The 22,369-nt window shown below is 37.0% G+C and overlaps 2 protein-coding genes and 1 pseudogene across 2 annotated transcripts; all 3 read right to left on the reverse strand.

The window, feature by feature from the left end:
- Positions 1 to 2,164: 2,164 nt before the first annotated feature.
- On the reverse strand, positions 2,165 to 3,796 carry LOC133703144 (probable glutathione S-transferase). Its single transcript, XM_062127583.1, has 2 exons — positions 3,307 to 3,796; positions 2,165 to 2,773 (listed from the first exon to the last, which is right to left on the reverse strand). Exons 1-2 carry the CDS (start codon positions 3,619 to 3,621, stop codon positions 2,429 to 2,431), a joined length of 660 nt encoding a protein of 219 aa, XP_061983567.1. The 5' UTR covers positions 3,622 to 3,796; the 3' UTR covers positions 2,165 to 2,428.
- A 6,461-nt stretch (positions 3,797 to 10,257) lies between these two features.
- LOC133703992 (probable glutathione S-transferase) lies at positions 10,258 to 11,483 on the reverse strand (annotated as a pseudogene).
- A 9,518-nt stretch (positions 11,484 to 21,001) lies between these two features.
- Positions 21,002 to 22,134, reverse strand: LOC133703829 (probable glutathione S-transferase). The gene is made up of 2 exons (XM_062128526.1): positions 21,689 to 22,134; positions 21,002 to 21,589 (listed from the first exon to the last, which is right to left on the reverse strand). Exons 1-2 carry the CDS (start codon positions 22,013 to 22,015, stop codon positions 21,245 to 21,247), a joined length of 672 nt encoding a protein of 223 aa, XP_061984510.1. The 5' UTR covers positions 22,016 to 22,134; the 3' UTR covers positions 21,002 to 21,244.
- Positions 22,135 to 22,369: the final 235 nt, after the last annotated feature.

A 22,369-nucleotide genomic window follows, 5' to 3' on the forward strand; every position in this document is an offset into this window, starting at 1 on the left:
AAAAGCGAGAAATGCATCTTTGTCGGATATGGTGAAAGAAGGATGGGATACAAGCTGTATAATCCCATCACGAAGAAGGTGATTATGAGTAGAGATGTTATCTTTGAAGAAGATAAATCTTGGGAATGGAATGATGATAAAGAAGCAGGCAAATGGATCAACATTGATTTGATCCTTGAAGGTGAAGAAGTACCAACAGTACTTGTCGAAGAACCGATTATGCCAGCAGCTGAACCACAAAGTCTAGTGATTATGCCAGCAGCTGAACCACGAAGTCCGGTACACAGATTCCCTGTATTCAACAGGAGGAACACAGCAGGAGCATCATCATCAACACCAGCAGCAACATCCTCATCGTCAGAAGGACCAAGAAGGATGAGAAATCTTGACGAGTTGTACGATGCCACGCAAGTCATCGAAGATACAACTCTATTTTGTTTCTTTGCAGATAATGACCCACTTAGCTTCAACAAAGCTATCACAGAAGAGAAGATAGAAGCAATGGATGAAGAAATGCATGTCATTGAAAAGAATGATACCTGGAAGCTGACTTATCCACCAGAAAGCAAGAAAGCAATAGGTGTCAAAGGGGTCTATAAGATAAAGAAGAATGCAAAAGAAAAGGTGCAAAAAGACAAAGCCATTGAAGAGGGAAACATTTATCAGAATGAAGTTCATGCTTGACATGACATCCCTCTTGAGTTTAAAGGGGAGATTTGTTGAATATTAAACTCAATCTAGATGGTCAAGGAAGGCAACCACCAACTGCCACCGACCAGCCGCCACCGACCAGCCGCAACCGCCAGCCGCCTTCACACCACCGTCCACAGCCGCCTTTACACTTGAAGGTTGAATTTTCTTGTTTTGAATTCGTGTATAAATAGCAAGCTGAGCTTATGCTATTATGTGTGGGAGAGTAGAGAGAATAGAGAGAAACACTAGAGAGAAAGAGAGGGTGTGTATTTGTAAGCTTTTTGTGTTTGTAAGCTTGTGTTCTTGAAATAAAACTTTGTGTTTTATCCCCTCTGAGTGTTTCAAAGCCACCACCAGTGGTTTCTCCCACCAACACTCTTGTGCCAGTAACTGTGCACTTTAACAAGAACCTAGTACTGTAAAACTGATAGTCTGTCTGTAAAAATGCACTAATGTGGATGTAGCTGGTAGTACATAGCGATAGAGTAATCTCACTGGTATCTTTTTTGAGCAAGAGGATATGAGAACACATACATTTTCCTTTAAATAGCACATGAATACATCTGATGCTGTAGATATTACTGGTTAAGAGAATGCTTGTGCAAAAGTGCTTATCAAATGTAGATATGAGAACACATACGTACGTTTTCCTTTAAATAGCATATGAATCCTCTTTATATGATATTCAGAAATCAGAATAAAGGTCTTGTCATATGCACCGATACTGATTTCCTATGAGTTTATTGTCCAACTGTAATCTAGGAAGAGATTGTTGCCTATAATTATATGCAATCACTGTTAGGATAAGGAAAGAGAAATAGAGCAAGGTTAAATATCACTTAATCCCCGTAGCCACTAGAGCTGCTGAGATATCAGCAGCTTCATATTTTTCTTCCACGAAACTGATGTTAGAGCTTTCTTGGGGAACTACGTCTTCTCTTTTAAAACTCTCTGCACTATGAAAGAAGTTTCTCACTGCCGTATTCCACTAAGCCTCTTATAATAATGGTCTTGTGGAGGCCAGCCAGTAGGTCTTCATAATCTGTATCCCCTCTTCCACCCACAAACGAAGCCTATGATAATTAATGTGCTTCGCATGAAATTAAAGCTTTGAAACTAATATCTTGTGTTGTTTTTACTCTGACAAAAAAACTAAAAGTTCTTAGATTTTACAGCTGCTTATGCCCAGAAAGCTTGGCATTGTCGGTTGGTACAGAGGAGACTCCAACTGCAATTTTCATTTGTTTGGCCATTGTTTAATTCCTTTTACATGGGATAAATAAACCCTTTTTCTCGAATTTTGTTTTGGTTGAGCCCTCTGAGTATTCTGCTAATTTTGGGACATCAGAACTTGCGTTATACAGTGACACAATAAATGCTGATCAATCCCGTTATTTGACTCGAATTAAGGATTGATCACATATATGATTGATAATAACAAGAAATTAAAAAAATATTCTGCTATTTCAGATCCAAGGAAATGGCAGCTAGTTCAGATTCAAAGAAAAGCGTTCAAAGCATACATCACAAACAAATAAGCTAGCTAAATATGATTGAAGGTCTGGACATATCCAGTTCCTAGTCAACCAAGGAGCAAAGCCAAGTGCCCCAGAATTACAGAAAGTTCAATATTATTCGTAAAAGAAACAACTCCAACATGGAGACCAACCACATGAACTACTAATTAAACAAAAAAAAATAAAAACAACTGACTGCCTTGACCATATACTTCTAATCAGTCAAACCCAAGGCTCTTCCTTATCTCCATAACCAACTCGTGGACCTTTCCAGGTTCTGCAAGAGACTTGGCTACACTCTCTTTTTGCTGGCACCTGTTAGCCCATGCAATGATTTTGGGACATTGAGCTTCTATGCTGAAGTTTCCGATGCTCTCATAAATAGAAAACCCGCAACAGAAAGGAAGAAAGGCAATATCCACATACCCCAGAGTCTCACCCCCAAAATAAGGCTTCTCTCCTAGTTCTCCCTCCAATAACTCAAGGCATTCAAAGAAACCCTTCTTCGCCGCCTCCATTTCTTCTCCTTTTGTTGTCCATATCTTCCTAGAAAGATCATGTATCTGAAGATTCACAGCACTTCATCACAAAAATAATATAGCAGAACACAAAACCTAAGACGTGCACAAACAATATTGTCTGTAAGGATATTTACTTTCCTTAAAGATATTTACCCACATAAAATTATTATCCACCAGGATTCAATAGGTTCTTGCTCGAAAGGAGGGATGCAAAAACAACAAGGAAAATACCAACAAGAAAATCCAGTAAGTTTAAGTGTTAAGTTAAGTGATATTTTGTGTTTTTCTAACATGGGATATAAAAATATTTTTACTTTAAATACTTTAATTAAAAAAAAAACAAATATTTCTGATAAGAAATAAAAACATTTTGAAATAATCTCTGAAAACACTTTCCAATATAAAATAAAAATATTTTGAAATAACCTCTAAGAATTCATTTTTACAGCACATAATTGATATTACAGTAACATAGCAGTAGCAAAGGAATATATATTTGTCCTCATGCAAGCATAGATACATGTATCGAAGGGGGACCACAGATTTAGCAAGATTAAAGGTATATATATCCATACCTTTTTATCAATAAAATCAGCCCAGAACATGGACTGAGCTCTTTCGTAAGGATCAGAAGGTAGCAAAGGAGCCTTGTCCCTCCACACATCATCAATATACTGTACAATAATAAGGGACTCACAAACTGGTTTTCCTCTGTGGACGAGAACTGGAATCTTCTTGTAGACTGGGTTCATCTGAAGAAGCAATGCACTCTTGTCCCTCAAGTCCTGTTCACTGTACTCATACTTGACTCCCTTCTCTGCCAATGCTATTTTGACTCTCATGCCAAAAGGGCTTGCCCAGAAATCCAGCAGTGTCACCTCATCAGCCATTGTTGTTGTGAAAAAGAGTAAAACTGAATCACAGATAGTTTTTTCTCGCCTTTCAGAATGGCTGTGCTCTTGATAGTGGAGAGTAGAAATCTTTATAGCATATCTATCTTTGCAGAAAGATGTGGCGGAAATAAATAAGTGGAAAATGTGCTGTGCTAGTGCCCAGTGGGCAATTGGATACCATAACGCATTTTCATGTTTGTTCCTTTCTAGTCTTCAACTACATCACACCAACCGGTCAATGATTCCTGAAATCTCAGAGCTAATTACCCTGACAAAATGAGATAATTATTCCTAAAGTTGAGAAATTATCACCGGAATTCATATTATGTACGATCAATATATATTTTATTAGGGGGTTATAAATATATGATAACGAGAGTATATCTTAAGTGATATATTTTTATTATTATTATTCAAAGTAAGCAATAATCTTGCCAACAAACTTTTTCAGTTTTTGCCTGAAGAAAACTAAGGATAGCTTTGGTAATTTCAAGTCAATTTATATACGATTTGTTTTTGCCATGGGTCCATATGTCAGTGTCAGGGGAAGCTCGAATGTGGAAACCACCAAATCTGGGCTCGAAAATTTTTTTTAAAAAAACTTGCAATCATTTTCCTGTGAACATCAATTATTGTCATTTTCTTGAGAATTCACTATTCACGTGTCAACAACCCTATTCTTGTCTGACCAGGTAACTAGGATTTTGCTGTGTTCAAGGTATAATGGCCAAGGAGTTGCTATTTTGAGATTTCTTTCATGCTTAAATTTAGAAAATTAAGGATGTAGTGGGATTTAGGAGGAGGGACATATAACGTATCTCTATGTTGTGCAGGACCCATCAAGCCGTTGCTGATTTTGGTTGGGGTATGCCTATGAAGGTGGAGACTCTTCCATTGATAAGACAGGATCAATCTCTATGCAATATGGTTATTGGTTTTATCAATGATTATCCGAAAAAAATTTCTATGCAGGAGAAGGCAGATGGAAGGGGTGGAATTGAGATTGGCTTTGTTTTATTAAAGCATAAAATGGAGATTTTCAATTCTCTATTTGTCGATGGTACTCTTGTCTTAAACCAAGACCAGATTGCTAGTGGAGAACAGCAGTACTAGAACAGCAAATGTAGGCAAAACAAATATTTAACAGTAGCTATCAGATTTCAAGCCCGTTCGGCTACGCAGTGCTTCTGAGATGCAAATTGTGCTTAATTCGCATGAAAAAGCTTTAAAGCTAATATATTTGTTTTTTTCACGCGAACCACTATTTACAGGACTGCGTAACAAAGCGAAGCCTATGATAATCGTGTAGCAGTATGATAATTGTGTCAGCTTATTTTACCATTTACGAACGCCAAGATGATAGATATTCATGACTTAATTATGAGCAACAGATGTTATCTACTAATCTCTAAATTATATTATTTTTCTAAATATTTATTATTTTGTGTTAATTCAGTTTCGTAATAATTAATATTCACTTGAATAGGATAACATTTGAGACTAAATTGAAGACTTATCAAAGAATTGGGGACCAAATAAAAACAATTATTTAAAATTTAGGACTAAATTGAAATGGGATAAAAAAAACTCGGGAAAAAAAATATATTTGACGAGTGTAATGCTCGTGACAACGTATAATTAAGGAAGTTGTTGCGTTATGGTGGCGCATGCAGCCTTCTTTGAGCTTCGATGATGCCAGAATTTTCTTGTCAGGTCTTCCTTTCAGGATAACACATGTCACCCTTCAAGTCCTGACATGGCTAGTAACCTTTCTTTCTTCCTCTCTTATCTCCTTCCCTTCCTTTCCCTTCCCTGGTTTTCAAGCAACAACCGAAATAAAAAAAAAAAAACTTTGTGGATTGTGGTAGAAAAAACCCGTGAGTTCTAGTCTATTTTGTATTGTAATGTGATTGAACTACTTACAACTTGGTATAAGAAAATTAACTTGAGGATATATATATATTGAATGAAGAGGATTTGTGTGCGTTGGGTGCCCAATCTAATAAATTCTCAAACCTTCCCTTTTCCGAGCAAAAATTAGCACATCAAATACAAATGCCAACTAGCTAGTTCAGATCCAAGGAAATGGCAGCTAGTTCAGATTCAAGGAAAAGCGTTCAAAGCATACATCACAGACAAATAAGATTGAAGCTGGTCTGGACATATCCAGTTCCTAGTCAACCATGGAGCAAAGCCTAGTGCCACAGAATTACAGAAAGTTCAATATTATTTGTAAGAGAAACAATTCCAACATGGAGAGCAACCACATGAACTACTAATTAAACAAAAAAAAAACATCTTACTGCCATGACCATATCCTTCTAATCAATCAAACCCAAGGCTCTTCCTCATCTCTAAAACCAACTCGTGGACCTTTCCAGGTTCTGCAAGAGACTTGGCTACACTCTCTTTTTGCAGGCACCTGTTAGCCCATGCAATGATCTTGGGACATTGAGCTTCTATGCTGAAGTTACCGATGGTCTTAAAAGTATAAACCCCGCAACAGAAAGGAAGAAAGGCAATATCCACATACCCCAGAGTCTCACCCTCAAAATTGTTGGTGGGAAAAACCACTGGTGGTGGCTTTGAAACACTCAGAGGGGATAAAACACAAAGTTTTATTACAAAAAACACAAGCTTATAATTAATTAACACAAAAGCTTAACAATACACACCATCTCTTTCTCTCTAGTGTTTCTCTCTATTCTCTTCACACATAATAGCATAATCTCAGCTTGCTATTTATACACAAATTCAAAATACAAAAATTCAAACTTTCCAAGTGTGAAGCGGCTGGTGGCTGCGGCTGGTGGCTGGCGGCTGCGGTTGGTCGGTGGGTGGTTGCCTTCCTTGACCTTCTGGATTGAGTTTAAGTTTCAACAAATCTCCCATTTAAACTCAATCGAGGGATATCATGCCAAGCATGAACTTCAGTCTGATAAATATTTCTCCCTTCAATGGCTTTGTATTTTTGCACTTCTTCTTTGTCTTATAGACCCATTTGATACCTATTGCTTTATTGCTTTCTGGTGGATAAGTCAGCTTCCAGGTATCATTCTTCTCAATGGCATGCATTTCTTCATCCATTGCTTCTATCTTCTCTTTTGTGATAGCTTTGTTGAAGCTAAGTGGGTCATTATCTGCAAAGAAACAAAATAGAGTTGTATCTTTGATGACTTGCGTGGCATTGTACAACTCGTCTAGATTTCTCATCCTTCTTGGTTCTTCTGATGAGGATGTTGATGGTGGTGTTGATGATGATGCTCCTGGTGTGTTCCTCCTGTTGAATACAGGGAATCTGTGTACCGGACTTTGTGGTTCAGCTGCTGGCACAATCGGTTCTTTGACAAGTATTGTTGGTACTTCTTCACCTTCAAGGATCAAATCAATGTTGATCCATTTGACTACTTCTTTATCATCATTCCATTCCCAAGATTTATCTTCTTCAAAGATAACATCTCTACTCATAATCACCTTCTTCGTGATAGGATTATACAGCTTGTATCCTATCCTTTTTTCACCATATCCGACAAAGATGCATTTCTCGCTTTTATCATCGAGCTTTCTCCTTCTTGCATCTGGGATCTTTGCATATGCCACACAACCAAAGACTCGTAGATGAGTAACACTTGGTTTGTGACCACTCCATGCTTCTTCTGGAATGACTCATCACAAACTTCTGGTTGGGCAGCGATTCAGTAGATACACTGCACATGATACAGCTTTAACCCAGTATTGTTTGGGCAACTTCTTTGCTTTGACCAGACTTCTTGCCATGTCAAGAATCGTGCGATTCTTCCTTTCAGCTACACCATTCAGCTATGGTGTATAAGCTGGTGTTGTCTGATGTCTGATGCCTTGTTGTGTATAAAAGGCTTCAAAGTCATTTGCTGTATATTCTCCACCTTGATCAGATCTCACGGTTCTGATCATGTAGCCACTTTGCTTCTCCACAATTGCTTTAAAATCTTTAAAACAATTGAATACTTCTGACTTCCTTTTCAGAAAGTATATCCACGTCTTTCTACTAAAATCATCAATAAAAGTGAGGAAGTACCTATTTTGTCCAGTCGACATAGGTGTTATTGGGCCACACACATCTGTGTGTACTAACTCCAGTGGCCTTTTTGCTTTCCAGTTGACTTCTTTGGCAAAATTGGATCTGTGATGTTTGCTGAGGACACAACTTTCACAGACTTCATCTGGATGATCAATGTGAGGCAAACCTTTGACCATCTTCTTGCTTGCTAGCATCTTTAGACTTGTGAAATTCAGATGTCCAAGCCTCAGGTGCCAGAGCCATTCTTCACTGTTGGTGATGGCAATCAAACACTTTGCTGCATCATACTAGATGTTCAAAGGAAACATCATATTCTTGGACATTTTCACATAGGCAATTAATCTCCAATTGTTGTCTCTAATTGTCAGATGACAATTCTTCGAGTAAAAAGTATATCCTCTCTCCAAAAGTTGATCTAAGCTGATCAGGTTCTGCTTTATGGCTGGGACATAATACACATCGGCGATGTAGCTGGAATCGTCGTTCTTCAATTTGATTGGGATGCTGCCTTTACCTTTGAATGGAACCTTTGAGGTATCTCCAAAAGTAACTAGACCTTGCTTGGTCTCATCTAGATCACCAAATAACTCTCGGTAGCCACACATGTGATTGCTTGCTCTAGTATCTAGATACCACATATTTTCCTGTTTCTCGCCAAGTTCTTGTTGGACAAGAAATGCAGCTTCTTCTCTATCATCCTTCTCTGCATAGTTGGCTTGCTCACGTATCTCCAACAGAGCTTTCCTTCTGCATTCAGTGCTATAGTGCCTAAATTGATTGCAACTATAACATTGGATATTCCTCTTGTCACGGTTATTGTAACCGCCTCCTCTTCCTCTAGGAGTGAATGTTTGTTGTCCTTTACCTCCTCTGGTGGTGTTTCTACCACCTCTTCCTCTAAAGCTTGTATTCCAAGAACCTCTTCATTGGAATCTCTGGAATCCTCCTCTGGATTGTTGACTTCCTGCTTGAGTGGTATATCCACTTGTTGAAGTCTCCCCTTGCTCATATCTGTCCTTGAGAGACAGCTTTGCTTGTAAGGCATGCTCGATGACCTTATCTCCATTTCGCTTTACAATCTTCTGCTCATGAGCTTGCAAAGAACTCATAAGTTCATCCACTGTCAACTTGTCCACTTCTTTGGACTCTTCAATGGCGACAACAACAAAATCAAATTTTGGATCTAGGGATTTCAAAATTTTCTCAGTAATTTGAGAATCTATGATGGCTTCTCCATTTCTCCTCATCTGATTGACTATCACCATAATCCTTGTGTGATAATCAGAAATTGATTCTAAGGACTTCATCTGCAATAATTCAAATTCACCTCGTAAGGATTGGAGACGAATCTTCTTGATTCTGTCAGCACCTTTGTATTTTTATTGGAGAGCCTCCCATATATCATGTGATGTTTCAGCGAAAGCAATGATCTCGAACGTGTCTTCATCAAGACCTTGATAGATGATCGTCTTTGCTTTGTTGTCTTTCTTTCTGTTGACTTTCAGGGCTAGCTTCTGTGCCTCTTGTAAAGCATCTTCTTCTTCTTTCGATTCTAGTTCATTATAACCATAGTGTACAATCTCCAAACACTCTTGAGAACCAAGGAATGCCTTTAATCTGATGCACCAACTATCATAGTTGTCTTTGGTTAGCTTCGGGATGAGTGTTTGTGTACTTTCTGTAGTCATTTTGCTTTTTAAATGACTATATCACCTTCTGGGAATTGAATTTGGCAAAACAGACACTGTAGATCGATCCGGAATGGTCGAAATAACAAGGAACCGGTCTGACTTTGTATAAATCAGGTCAGAAAATGGGTGAACCGGTCAAAAAACCAATTCTGTACGGCGGCGGGTCGCTGGGTTGAACTGGGAATATTCTGTGGAATATTCTATCGGCTCGGCTTCAGCTAATATCGGCTTGGCTTAGCGGCTCGGCTTGAAAAGGGAATATTCTCGGGAATATTTTTCGGCTCGGTTGGAGGCTCGGCTTAACGGCTCAAATATGGCACTCGTGTGGCTCAGTCGTCGTCTACCTCGGGGCGCGTGGGATGCACGTGCGAAAACAGTGCCGAATATTCAAGAGGCGCGTGTGGCTCACCCCGGTGTCCGATTGAGCTGATTTTTACGACAATGAGTTCGTATGGATGAGATCTACACGGTGGAATGATCAAAACTTGTTTTTGACAACTTTGAAAATTCAGATATCTCCCAAAACACTTCTGTTTTCTGACGAACGAGGCTCTGATACCAATTGTTGGTGGGAGAAACCACTGGTGGTGGCTTTGAAACACTCAGAGGGGATAAAACACAAGGTTTTATTACAAAAAACACAAGCTTACAATTAATTAACACAAAAGCTTAACAATACACACCCTCTCTTTCTCTCTAGTGTTTCTCTCTATTCTCTTCACACATAATAGCATAATCTCAGCTTGCTATTTATACACGAATTCAAAATACAAAAATTCAAACTTTCCAAGTGTGAAGGCGGCCGGTGACTGCAGGTGTGGAGGCGGCTGGTGGCTGGCGGCTGCGGCTGGTCGGTGGATGGTTGCCTTCCTTGACCTTCTGGATTGGGTTTAAGTTTCAACAAAAATAAGGCTTCTCTCCTAGTTCTCCCTCAAATATATCACTCAAGGCATTCAAAGAAACCCTTCTTTACCGCCTCTAGTTCTTCTCCTTTTGTTGTCCATATCTTCCTAGAAAGATCATTTACCTGAAGATTCACAGCACGTCATCACAAAAATGTAGTCCTGATTATGTAAAAGCAAGTAAAATGCCAAAAATATCACAGAATAATGTTGGGAATATAATGAACAGAACATAGTAGAACACAAAACTTAAGTGTGTGCACAAACAATGTCCTTAAGGATATTTACTAACGTAAGTTTCCTTAAAGATATTTACCCACATAAAATTGTCCATTAGGATTCAGTAGGTTCTTCTTCGAAAGGAGGGATGCAGAAACAGCAAGAAAATCCAGCAAGTTTAAGTGTTTTAAGTCAGGTGATATTTTGTTTTGTCTTTAAAAATACAGGTGTACATATAATGTTTTTATCTTTAAAAATGCAGGTGTATATATAAACTTATAGCCCATAACAACAAAGAAGAAAATAAATAGAAAAATTAAAATATGCAACAGCTAGCTGGCTAGAAAATAAATGGTAGACTATGAGCTTAGAGTCGTGTATATAGTTTATATTTACAAGGAGAAAATTATATTTTTTTAACGTGGAATATAAAAATATTTTTACTTTAAATACTTTAAAGATAATTTTTTTCATTATAAAATAAAAATATTTTGAAATAATATCTGAGAATTCATTTTTGCAGCACATAATTGATATTACAGTAACATATATAGCAGTAGCAAAGGAATATATATTTGTCCTCACGCAAGCATAGATACATGTATAGAAGGGGGACCAGAGATTTAGCAAGATTAAAGGTATATGTCCATACCTTTTTATCAATAAAATCAGCCCAGAACATGGACTGAGCTCTTTCCTGAGGATCAGAAGGCAGCAACGGAGCCTTGTCCCTCCACACATCATCAATATACTAAACAATAATAAGTGGTTCAAAAACTGGTTAATTTTCCTCTGTGAACGAGAACTGGAATCTTCTTGTGAACTGGATTCATCTGCAGAAGCAAATCACTCTTTCCGTTCATCAAGTCCTGTTCACTATACTCATACTTGACTTCCTTCTCAGCCAGTGCTATTTTGACTCTCATGCCGAAAGGGCTTGCCCAGAAATCCAGCAGTGTCACCTCATCAGCCATTGTTGAAGTGAAAAAAAATATCACTCAATCATAAATAGTAGAAAGCAAGACTTGTTATCTTTTTTTTTTTTGTTAATAGTCGAAATTTTATTAAGAAAAAAGACTACAAAGATAATAACCTAACTTACATCATATGAACAAGTAGAGGAAAGGAAAGCATTAAAACTGTTGCATGAAACAAGGGAGAGCAACAAAATGGGAACGAAACAAAAACCTAAGAAACCAACTTCTCCCGACTAAACATTCTCTAAATTAAGGTTTAAAGAGTTGGAATCAAGCCTCAACCATAAAGCAATACTTTGGCGCACCATGGAGAAACAGATTTGAAGGTTAGGGGCAGTGTCATAAAAAATAACATCATTTCGATGAAGCCAAAGATTCCAAACAACACAAGAGAAAAGAAGCTCTCATGAGAGATTTTGCTGCTCGCCTTTAACCATAGAGGACCATTGGTAGCACATATCATCAACAGATTTTGGAAAAACACTACAAACACCCCGATTAGTAAGCAATTTCATCCATATATTCCAAGTGAAGTGGCAGTGAATGAAGAGGTGACTTATAGATTCCAGGCTTTTATTACAGAAAGTGCATCTTGACTCTTGAAGGGTTAGGTAGTCATGCTGAAATAGAAAATCTCTTGTGGTTACTTTGTCTTGGACAAGGAGCCAAAGGAAAAGTTGCACTTTTGGTGGGCTTAGTTTTATCCAAACAGAAGATTGAAATAGTTTGGCACCACCATAGAGCAGCTGGTCCATTATTTGTTAAAATAAGCAAAAATTATTGTAAATCGTTAGTCATGCTATCTTCATCTGCAGAGTGTACGTGGTTGTGATAAATCGTGGAAAAAGTTACTAAGCTATAGGCTAATCAATGATAAAATAAGCAAAAATTATATTTAGAATAATATTTCATAGCATGAAAAGATATACACGACCAAAAACATTCAACCACAATTATTAAAATCAAACTGAGTTTAGCACCTCAAAAACTAGATTAATTTAAGTTAATTCAGATTAGTTTTTAAAAAATATTTGTAATTTTAATATATATATTGTAAACAATAAAAAAATTATTTTCAAATGATTTTTCTGCATATTTTTATCAAAATGGATTAATATTTGGTTTTATTTTTATACCGTAAGAATACCAACCCAGTATTAAAATACCCAATTTGCGTCAAAACCAAAGTTTTAAGACCCGGCCCGGTGGCCGGCCTGGTCTAAGGCCCGGGTTCCGGGTTTTGGCCGGGTCACCGGGTTTGACCGGGTCGGCCGGGTCAATTCTTTTTTTAAAAAAAATCAAAACGACGTCGTTTTAGTAAAAAAAACAAAAAAAAAACAAAATTCAACGGGTTTGTCACCGGGTCTTGACCGGGTCTTGCCGGGTCAGCCGGGTCGACCCGCCGGGTCAGCCGGGTCACACCGGGTTTTTCCTTCCCCTGTTTTTTCATCAACCCGGCCCGGTTCCGGCCCCGGGTCAGCCGGGTCCCGAGTTGACCCGTCGGGCCGGGCCGGGTTTCAAAACTATGGTCAAAACATCAAAAAAATATACATAATTAAAAAAATGTTTTGTTTTAAAATACGGCCTAGTCTCTCCTATATATATATATATATAAATATTATAACATCATATTTTCACACAACAAAAACGTATTCCTGATATTAGTATTTGGGATTATGAATTTATGCATAAAACGTATTCCTGATATTAAATATAGTTTTTTTTTTTACATAGACATTAGAACGGTTAGGTTTTACCTAGTGTTTTAAAACCCGGACCGGCCCGGCGGGTCGACCCGGGACTTGGCCGACCCGGGACCCGGTCGACCCGGGCCTGGGACCGGTCCGGGTGGAGGCAAAAACCCGCTCGGGAGTTGGCCCGGTGAAACCCGGTCGACCCGGCGGGTCGACTCGGAACCCGGGCGACCCGGGTAAACCCGGCTGAGACCCGGCGTGTTTTTTTTTTATATATATATAGAGACATGGAACGATGTCGTTTTGGCCTTTTAAAAGGCCAAAACAACGAAGACAAAGAACAGAAATGCAGAGCAGACAGAGAGAAAACCTAATTAAAGAAAATGCGATTTCAATCGCGAAGAATAGATAAGCAGAAGACTCTTCATCAATAAAGAAAAAGTGATTTTAATAAGGTTAGACTTTTGTTTCTCTTCACAAATCTCCTTATTTCACTCTTTCTTTTCTTGGTTCTGGACATAATCTCTGTGAGGGAGAGGGAGATATAGGGAGAGAGATGAGAAAATATTATTGTCTTCCATTCTTCGAAACAGTGGCATCAAAAGGAGGTTTATGTTCATTTCTATTAATGGGGTTTATATCATATAAGTGTGTTAATTTGCATCTTTTCTTTTCTTTTTTCTTTGTTTTGATATGCGTGAGTATTAATGCATGTGAATATAAGTGTGTTCATTTGCATGTTTAACAGGATTCGGCTTGTCGCGGGTGCGCGACGTCGCGGCGAATATTCCACTTTTAAAACTAGGAAAAAGTGTATGGTATCTATCTGGCAAGTGTGGGGAGACAAGAAAATATTGTCTTTTGTTGGTAGAAAATGGAATAGGAGTCGCCACCTAGTATTTTGGTCACTAGGAACCCTAACTGGTCTCAGAGATTGGGTACGGGGACTGGTTGCGTAAAGGGAAGGTATCAGCACCCCAAATACGCCCTACCTAAGGTAAGCTGCATTGTTTATTTGTCTGATAAAATTCAAGGTCTCGTTGTGTTTCCTAGTTGTTGGTCTATCTATGGTTCAAGAAAAGTCTTCCTCAATAAGGAGGTCCTTATCTTATCGGTGAAACCTAACCGTTCTAACGTCTATGTAAAAAACCATATTTTTAATATCAGGAATACGTTTTACGTATAAATTCGTAATCCCAAATACTAAAAGGAGACAAAAAGATTTTTTAAGAATTTTTGAAATATTGGCCTAGTTCTCATGGCTTGAATAAACTGGTCATTAAAGCCACAATGCATGCTAATACCTATATTGTTTTTGAAACTTTCTTTGTTGTATGAAAATATGATATTATATTTATATATATATGTTGGAGAGACTAGGTCGTATTTTAAAACAAAACATTTTTTAATTATGTATATTTTTTTTGATATTTTGACGCAGATCGGGTATTTTAATACTTGGTTGGTATCCTTACAGTATAAAAATACAACCAAATATTAATCCACTTTGATAAAAATATGCAGGAAAATCAACAATATTTTTAAAGATGTTTAGAAAATTTTTGAAAGCAAAAGTCATTTTTTATTTTGAAAATGTTTGATGTTTTGATGAAAACCAGGTATTTTAATACCGGATTTGTATCTTTACAGTATAAAAATACAAACCAATATTGATCAAAATACAGTAATAAACTTACATAAAAATCACATATTTTGGAAATAATTTTCGAAGAAAATTATTAATTTTCTATATATATCTAGATATGAAATAATACAAAACACCAATAATATACATAATATATAATTGGGCTGGGCTGGGCCGGACTCAGCCCCAAAATGTGTTGGGCCGATATCGGCCCAACCAGAATTTTTTTATCATGGGCCGGACCCAGCCCACCCGCTGGGCTGGGCTAGGATCAGTCCGGCCCACAGGAGGAAACCCATTTTTTGCTGGGCCAGAACCAATCTGGCCCAGCGTAATTAAAAAACATGGGGGGAATTATTTTCCCCCCTTCCTGCATGCAGAAGGTGCGTTCTGCATGCAGGAGAAGGAAACAAACCGAGGCACAAAAAAGGGGGGGGGAAGAAGAGCACCTGGTGTGGAGGAGTTGGTGCGTCGCTGGGAGGCCGGTGGTGCTGCGGTGGAGGCTGGTGGCTTCACTGGCGTGCACTGGTCCCGGCTGGAAGGAGCAGATTCCTCTGCTGTCGGTGTGGAGGCGTTGCTGGGGCTGTTGAAGCTGCGGTGAAGGAGAAGGTGAGGGAGGAGCTGCTACTGGCTTTGTGTTGATGGGAAGGAGAGGGGACAGTGTTTTGGGACTGCTGGAAGAGAATGAGAGGAAAGGGAGGGGGCTGCCCCGGTTTGGCTTTGCAAGAGAGGGGGTTGTCCCTAGTTGCTGGCTGCTGAGGGGAAGAAGAAAATCAAAGGGGAGGGGAGATGTGTGTGAGGGTTGTTCGGCTGTGTGGGTCTGTCTGAGCGCTGAGGCTTGCGGAGCAGAGGGAGAAGAAGCTGGAAAAAGAAAAATGGTTGCAGGAAAAAACGGGCAGGAAAAGCTTATTTTGTGACAACTTTGAGCTCCGTTCCTCCAACCGTTTGAGCATGAAAATTGCTTCTATTTATAGGGCTTGAAAGAGGGTAATCTTGTCTACGTTGTGGAAAAATTACAGCCCTTGATTTAGTTGGGAAGCATCTCAACCGTTGGCTCAAAGTGTGCACCTCGAGCTGCCAAATTTGGCAGCTCCAGGCTGTGAACTGCCCGAAGTGGCCACTTCAGGCCAATGAACGGACCCGTTTCTAACTTTTTCAACCCAACCGGACCATTCTCCGGGATAAAGGGGTTTCATGTGGACATGTTGGTTCATGCTTTGTCAGATTTGGGGGCCAAACGAGGCAGCAAACACGCCTGGAAGTCGGCCACTCGGGCAGCTCGGCGGGGAAGACAGTGAACAGTGATCAGTGATCCCTTTTTTTTAAAAAAAAAAAATGCAAAACGGCGCCATTTAGATAAAAAATAAGGATTTCTTTGCCAATGTTCAGTTTAGTCCTCAGACTTTCAGTTTCGTTCGACAGTATTCCCTAATTGACCCTAAAACTTCTGATTTGATGCAATTTAGTCCCGGTATAACTTCATCTTCGGCCCCAGAGTTACGCGCCTTTTGCAATATGGTCCAATTGAGTCCATAAACATCCAATTTTGGCCCTTTTCTCTTCCAATTAAATTTTCTCTTTCAACAAGGCTCTCCTCCTTCAAGAATATACTGTCAAAAAATTCACTCCTTGCATTTTTGAACCTCCTTAATCAATTTTTTTTCTGATTCTTTCTGAGCGCTCCCGCCTCTTATTATTTTTCTAATTTTCTTCCAGCTATATATTTTATTTTTGTGGGGGGACCCAAAAATGGGTTACAACACGGCTAATGGGTTTTGTGTAGGTGTTTCAACTCAGAGTGAGTTTGGTGAAGGATGAGGAAAAGCAGGAGGCAATGTAGGGACTAGGAAGGACAGCACGAGTTGGCTGCCGAAAAGATGTATACTATGTGCTATGATCTTGGTGGGTTCTTTCTCAAGGTAATTTTCATTCTTATATCTTTACTGTGTACGGTCCTTTGATCTTGATATGCGTGAGTATTAATGCATGTGAATATAAGTGTGTTCATTTGCATGTTTAACAGGATTCGGCTAATGGGTTTTGTGTAGGTGTTTCAACTCAGAGTGAGTTTAGTGAAGGATGAGGAAAAGCAGGAGGCAATGTAGGGACTAGGAAGGACAGCACGAGTTGGCTGCCGAAAAGATGTTTACTATGTGCTATGATCTTGGTGGGTTCTTTCTCAAGGTAATTTTCATTCTTATATCTTTACTGTGTACGGTCCTTTGATCTTGAGAGATTTTTGAAGTTGAATTATGTACTGAAAGGAGTCTAATTCCATTGAGTTTTGACCTTTTTGCTTTCTTTCTATGCAATTATCTTTTCAATTGTCTAATCTTCATGTTTCTTCTTGTTTTTTTATTAATTTAAAGATTTTGGTTATTTTTTGCCTAGGGGTCTGAAGGGTGTTCGTTTTTCTGCTTTAGAAATTGTATTAGGAACTATTTGATTCCTCATCTTTTCAATCTGTTATGTTCTTCTTCATCTTTTTCTTGTTAGTAAGCTTTGTCTTTGCCCCCCCCCCCCTTTTTTTTTTTTGCCTTTTGCTGTCCATTTTGATTATTGGTTGGTAATGATGTTTATGCTGTTTTGGTTTGAGAGAGAGCTACATTTTACTATATACTTTTTGTAATTAATTTTACTGGATTTAAATTAGGTTGCTCAAATCATTGGGAAGCCTGACCTGGCTCCAGCAGCATGGGTGAGAAGGCTTGTTACTTTATACGATAGAGCTCCAGCAACTCCATTTGAAGCTATTAAGCTTGTGCTGGAGATAGAGTTTGGTCGAAGCATTGAGGATATTTTTGAAAGATTTGATGTGGAATCTCTTGGTTCTGCCTCAATTGCACAGGTAATGCATTTAATTTATAAGGTGTTGTATTGTGTTTTTTTTTTTTGGTTGACCCGAGTCAACCTGGGTTAACCCATCTGACCCGTGACCCGATCTTTTGACCGGGTCGATCACCGGGTTGGGTTTCAAAACCATGGTTTTACCCGATAAGATAAGGACCTCCTTATTGAGGAGGACTTTTCTTGAACCATAGATGGACCAACATATATAGACGTTAGAACGGTTAGGTTTTACCCGATAAGATAAGGACCTCCTTATTGAGGAGGACTTTTCTTGAACCATAGGCGGACCAACATACATAGACGTTAGAACATTTAGATTTTACCCGATAAGATAAGGACCTCCTTATTGAGGAGGACTTTTCTTGAACCATAGGCGGACCAACATACATAGACGTTAGAACATTTAGATTTTACCCGATAAGATAAGGACCTCCTTATTGAGGAGGACTTTTCTTGAACCATAGACGGACCAACAACTAGGAAACACAACGGGACCTTGAATTTTATCAAACAAATAAACAAAGCAACTTACCTTAGGTAGGGCGTATTTGGGGTGCTAATACCTTCTCTTTACGCAACCAGTCCCCGGGCCCGATCTTTGAGACCAGTTAGGGTTCCTAGTGACCAAAATACTAGGTGGCGACTCCCACACCATTTCTCATTGCTAAGAGACAAAGAACTCCTTGTCTCCCCATATTTACCTGATATATATCCTCCCATTATACATCCTGAGGGTGGACGATCGCCGCGACGCCGCGCACCCCGCGACAATATATATAATGTATAATGAATAGAAGGCATATGTTAAATTACAATTCACTCCTTGAGAGTTGCACGCTTTGTTAATTAACAACCAGAACCTCATATTTCTTTTTATTATTATTATTATTATTATTTATTTAAGCACAATTTATATAATTAAAATTTGATTCAATCAAGGAATTCGAAATCATCAATTAAATTTTAATTAAAAAAATTTGTAATTAAAATTATTTAAATTTTAGGATGTTAAATGAAAATGACACTGGATTTTAAAAATCAATTGAAGACATTACAAAACTTTGATTTGATGGTTTTTTTGTTTTTGAAAAGAACTTTGATTAAATGGTTAATTAATTAATTAAAAAAATTGCTTCTTGTTAATCAACTTTTTTTAGGTCAGGGCATATTAACTAATACTTTAAAAGGCATCAGAAAGTATTGTAGTTTTCTTTACGTTACATACTTTTTTTTTATTGTTTTTGTTTTGTTTATTCATTTTTTTTGTTTAATCATTTTTTTCCCACATTTTTTTCTTTTTCCCCTTTTTTTGGCTTTACATGTTTTTTTTGCTTTCTTTCCCAAGATTGTTTTTTTTCTTCTTTTTTGTTTTTATGTTTTTTTAAAAAAAATGATTTTTGTCATTTTTTTTAAATATTGAACTAGTTAAAAATTTAGTTATGTGATTTTTTTTCTTTAAAACATTATGGATTACTACAATATTTCTCTACATGACCTTTTTTTTAAAATGATCTTTGTTGATTTTGCTTCGTAGTTTTTTTCTTTAAAACACTGGATTGTTACAGTATTTCTCCACATAATTTTTGTTTTTCTACAATGTTTCTCCATATGTTTTTTTTTAAAATTATCTTTGTCGAATTGTTTTTAATATTGAGGTGGTTGATAATTATAATTGTGGATTTCCCCACATGTTTTTCTTCTATTTTTTTTGCTTTTTTTCCAAAATTGTTTTCTTTTTTTTTCATGTTTTTTGTTTAGAATTGTTTTTATTGATTTTATTTTTTTAATATGGAACTGGTTGAAAATTTAGTTTTGTAGTTTCTTTTAAAACACTGTAGATTGCTACAGTGTTCCTACACATGGCTTTTTTTTCTTTTTTTTTTCCAGAATTGTTTTTGTCAATTTGTTTTTCATATTGAGCTGGTTAAGAATTTAGCTTCATAGTTTTTTTTCTTTAAACCACTATGGATGCTACAGTGTTCTTCCACATAATTTTTTTTTTATGATTTCTTTAAAAATTATCTTTATCGATTTTATTATTTTTAATATTGAGCTGATTGAGAATTACAACTGTAGATTTCCTCACGAAAGCTACAATGTTTTCCTGCATGATTTTTTTTTCTTTTGGTTTTTTTTGTTATGATTTTTTTCTAAATTTTTTTTGTTCATTTTATTTTTTAAATATTAATCTGGTTAAGAATTTAATTTTGTAGTTTTTTCCTTAAAAACATTATGGGTTGCAACAATTTTTCTCCATATAATGTTTTTTTTTCCACAAATCCATCAACATACAAACATACCACAAGCTCATAACATCGCACAAGCATGACATCTAGTTCATCTCTAATTATCGTCCAATCCTCAATGGGTTCTAGGAAAAAATAAAAATAAAAATCTCTAACTCCCTTCTTGAAATTTGTCTTAAAGCTACGCCTAGTTGATTTGATAATGATTGTTATCCAGTGTACAAAGATAATAAAAATAAGGTTTTATTTTGTGTTTGTCTAATTTATAAAAGGATTTTATAACATGCATAAAAAATTAAAATTTTAGACTTTCACCACCAATCTAGATTTATAATAATGTTACAATATTAATTTAACATACTAAATTAATGTAAATAAAAATTTTAATATTTAAAAATTACGATATTTCATTGGATGATCTTTATATTTAAAAATTTTTAAATTTATAAAGAGCAACACCCGAGCAGTAAAAATAAATTTATAGTAAAATTTTATAAACAAAAAAGATATTTAAAAATATAACATATTTAATCAAGTCATAATTAATATTCCCAGCTCAATTATCACATCTCACCGAAAATTATCGAAATTATTACTTGTGTTAAATATTAATTTTTAAAATATTATTTATTGAAAAATATATAAATAATATTTTTATTTTATAATTTAAATTTTATTTTTAATATCATTACGTCTAAATAATTTATAAACATAAAAAATTAATTAAAAACTTAAAAAAATTAAAAAATTTCATTTGAAAAGGCAAAATTAATTGGATAGAATTACTAATTGATTACCATTGTGTACTTGTCCTTTGTCTTTCCTATTTATTAAAAAAATATTATGGGGGTGTTGAATTGCTTGAGAGGGCATCTTTTTTGTTAAAAATACAGTAATAGTTATTTTTTAAAATAGTTTTTATTTAAAAATATATTAAAATAATATTTTTTTAATTTTTAAAAATTATTTTTAATATTAATATATTAAAATAATGTGAAAACATAATAAAAAAGTAAAATTTAAATAATTTTTTTAAAATTTTTTTAATGAAACAACCGTGTTCTAAAGATATCATAATCATCTACTAGTAAAATAATCTCAACACATTATTTTATTAAATAGTGAAAACAGTACGACAAGACAGGCCAAAGAGCCGAAAACAACACAAACGCTGCCAGGCCGAGTCACAACGATGTGCTCGCATGCTCCAGCATCACAATAGAACAACACAAGAGAAGGCACAGCCACGAAGAGCTCCCATTATTCGAAAGAAAAACAACCCTAGCATGAGGAGATCATACTGATCGTCTGCTCATGGATGCACATGTGTTTCATCTTAATCCACCCCAAACCTCTTCCTGCGCTCCAAAACGAACTCGTACACCTTTTTTGGGTCTTCAAGAGACTTGGATACACTCTCTTTTTGCATGCATCTCTTAGCCCATGCAATGATCTTGGGGCACTCTGCCTCTATGCTGAAGTTTCCACAGGTCTCATAGGCATAAAACCAGCAGTAGAAAGGAACGAACGCAACATCCACATACCCGAGGTTCTCTCCGCCGAAATAAGGCTTGTCTCCAAGCTCTCCTTCCAACAGCTTGAGGCACTCGATAAAATCCTTTTTTGCTCCCTCCAGTTCTTCTCCTTTCGTAGTCCATATCTTCTTAGTAATCTCAAATACCTGAAATTAAAATTCATAGCACAGTATATTGTAAAGCGGACTAAACAGCACCTAGAAATACAAAAGACCTTGCAAAGTCCAGTTCCCATGCATACGTACCTTCTTGTCAATAAAATCTGCCCAGAATCTGGACTGGGCTCTTTGGTAAGGATCAGAAGGCAGGAGAGGGGCCTTTCCCTTCCATGCATCGTCGACATACTGAACAATAATAAGGGACTCACAAACTGGTCTTCCATTGTGGATGAGAGTTGGGAGCTGCTTGGATACTGGTTTCATCTGAAGAAGCAATTTAGTGATCTCGTCCCTCGGGTTCTGTTCACTGTACACATCATACTTGACTCCCTTCTCTGCCAATGCTATTCTCACTCTTCCACTAAAAGGGGCGCCTGCCTGAAATTCCAGCATTAGTGTCACCTCATCAGCCATTGTTGTTGTGAAGAGGAGTAAAACTGAATCACAGATAGTTTTTTCTCGCCTTTCAGAATGGCTGTGCTCTGGATAGTGGAGAGTAGAAATCTTTATAGCATATATATCTATCTTTGCAGAAAGATGTGGTATAAATAAATATGTGGAAAATGTGCTGTGCTAGTACTGCCCAGTACTGGGCAATTAGATGCCATATCACAGTTTCATGTTTGTTCCTTTCTATATGTCTTCAACTAAATCACGCCATCCAGTCAATGATTCCTGAAAAATAGACAAGGGAATCTCAGAGATAATTATTCATAAATTTGAGAAATTAAGCCCTCGTATATGGATGTATATTATTAATGTGGTTAC

This window comes from Populus nigra, chromosome 9, assembly GCF_951802175.1.
Source record: "Populus nigra chromosome 9, ddPopNigr1.1, whole genome shotgun sequence".
NCBI lineage: Eukaryota > Viridiplantae > Streptophyta > Magnoliopsida > Malpighiales > Salicaceae > Populus > Populus nigra.

What these genes read in the sequence shown, in the direction of transcription:
- LOC133703829 (XM_062128526.1), bottom strand. Translation starts at nt 22,015, where the DNA reads ATGGCTGATGAGGTGACACTAATGCTGGAATTTCAGGCAGGCGCCCCT. An exon ending in CAGATTTTATTGACAAGAAG is followed by an intron (nt 21,590 to 21,688) that starts GTACGTATGCAT and finishes TTTTAATTTCAG; the next exon opens with GTATTTGAGATTACTAAGAA.
- LOC133703144 (XM_062127583.1), bottom strand. Translation starts at nt 3,621, where the DNA reads ATGGCTGATGAGGTGACACTGCTGGATTTCTGGGCAAGCCCTTTTGGC. An exon ending in CTGATTTTATTGATAAAAAG is followed by an intron (nt 2,774 to 3,306) that starts GTATGGATATAT and finishes GTGAATCTTCAG; the next exon opens with ATACATGATCTTTCTAGGAA.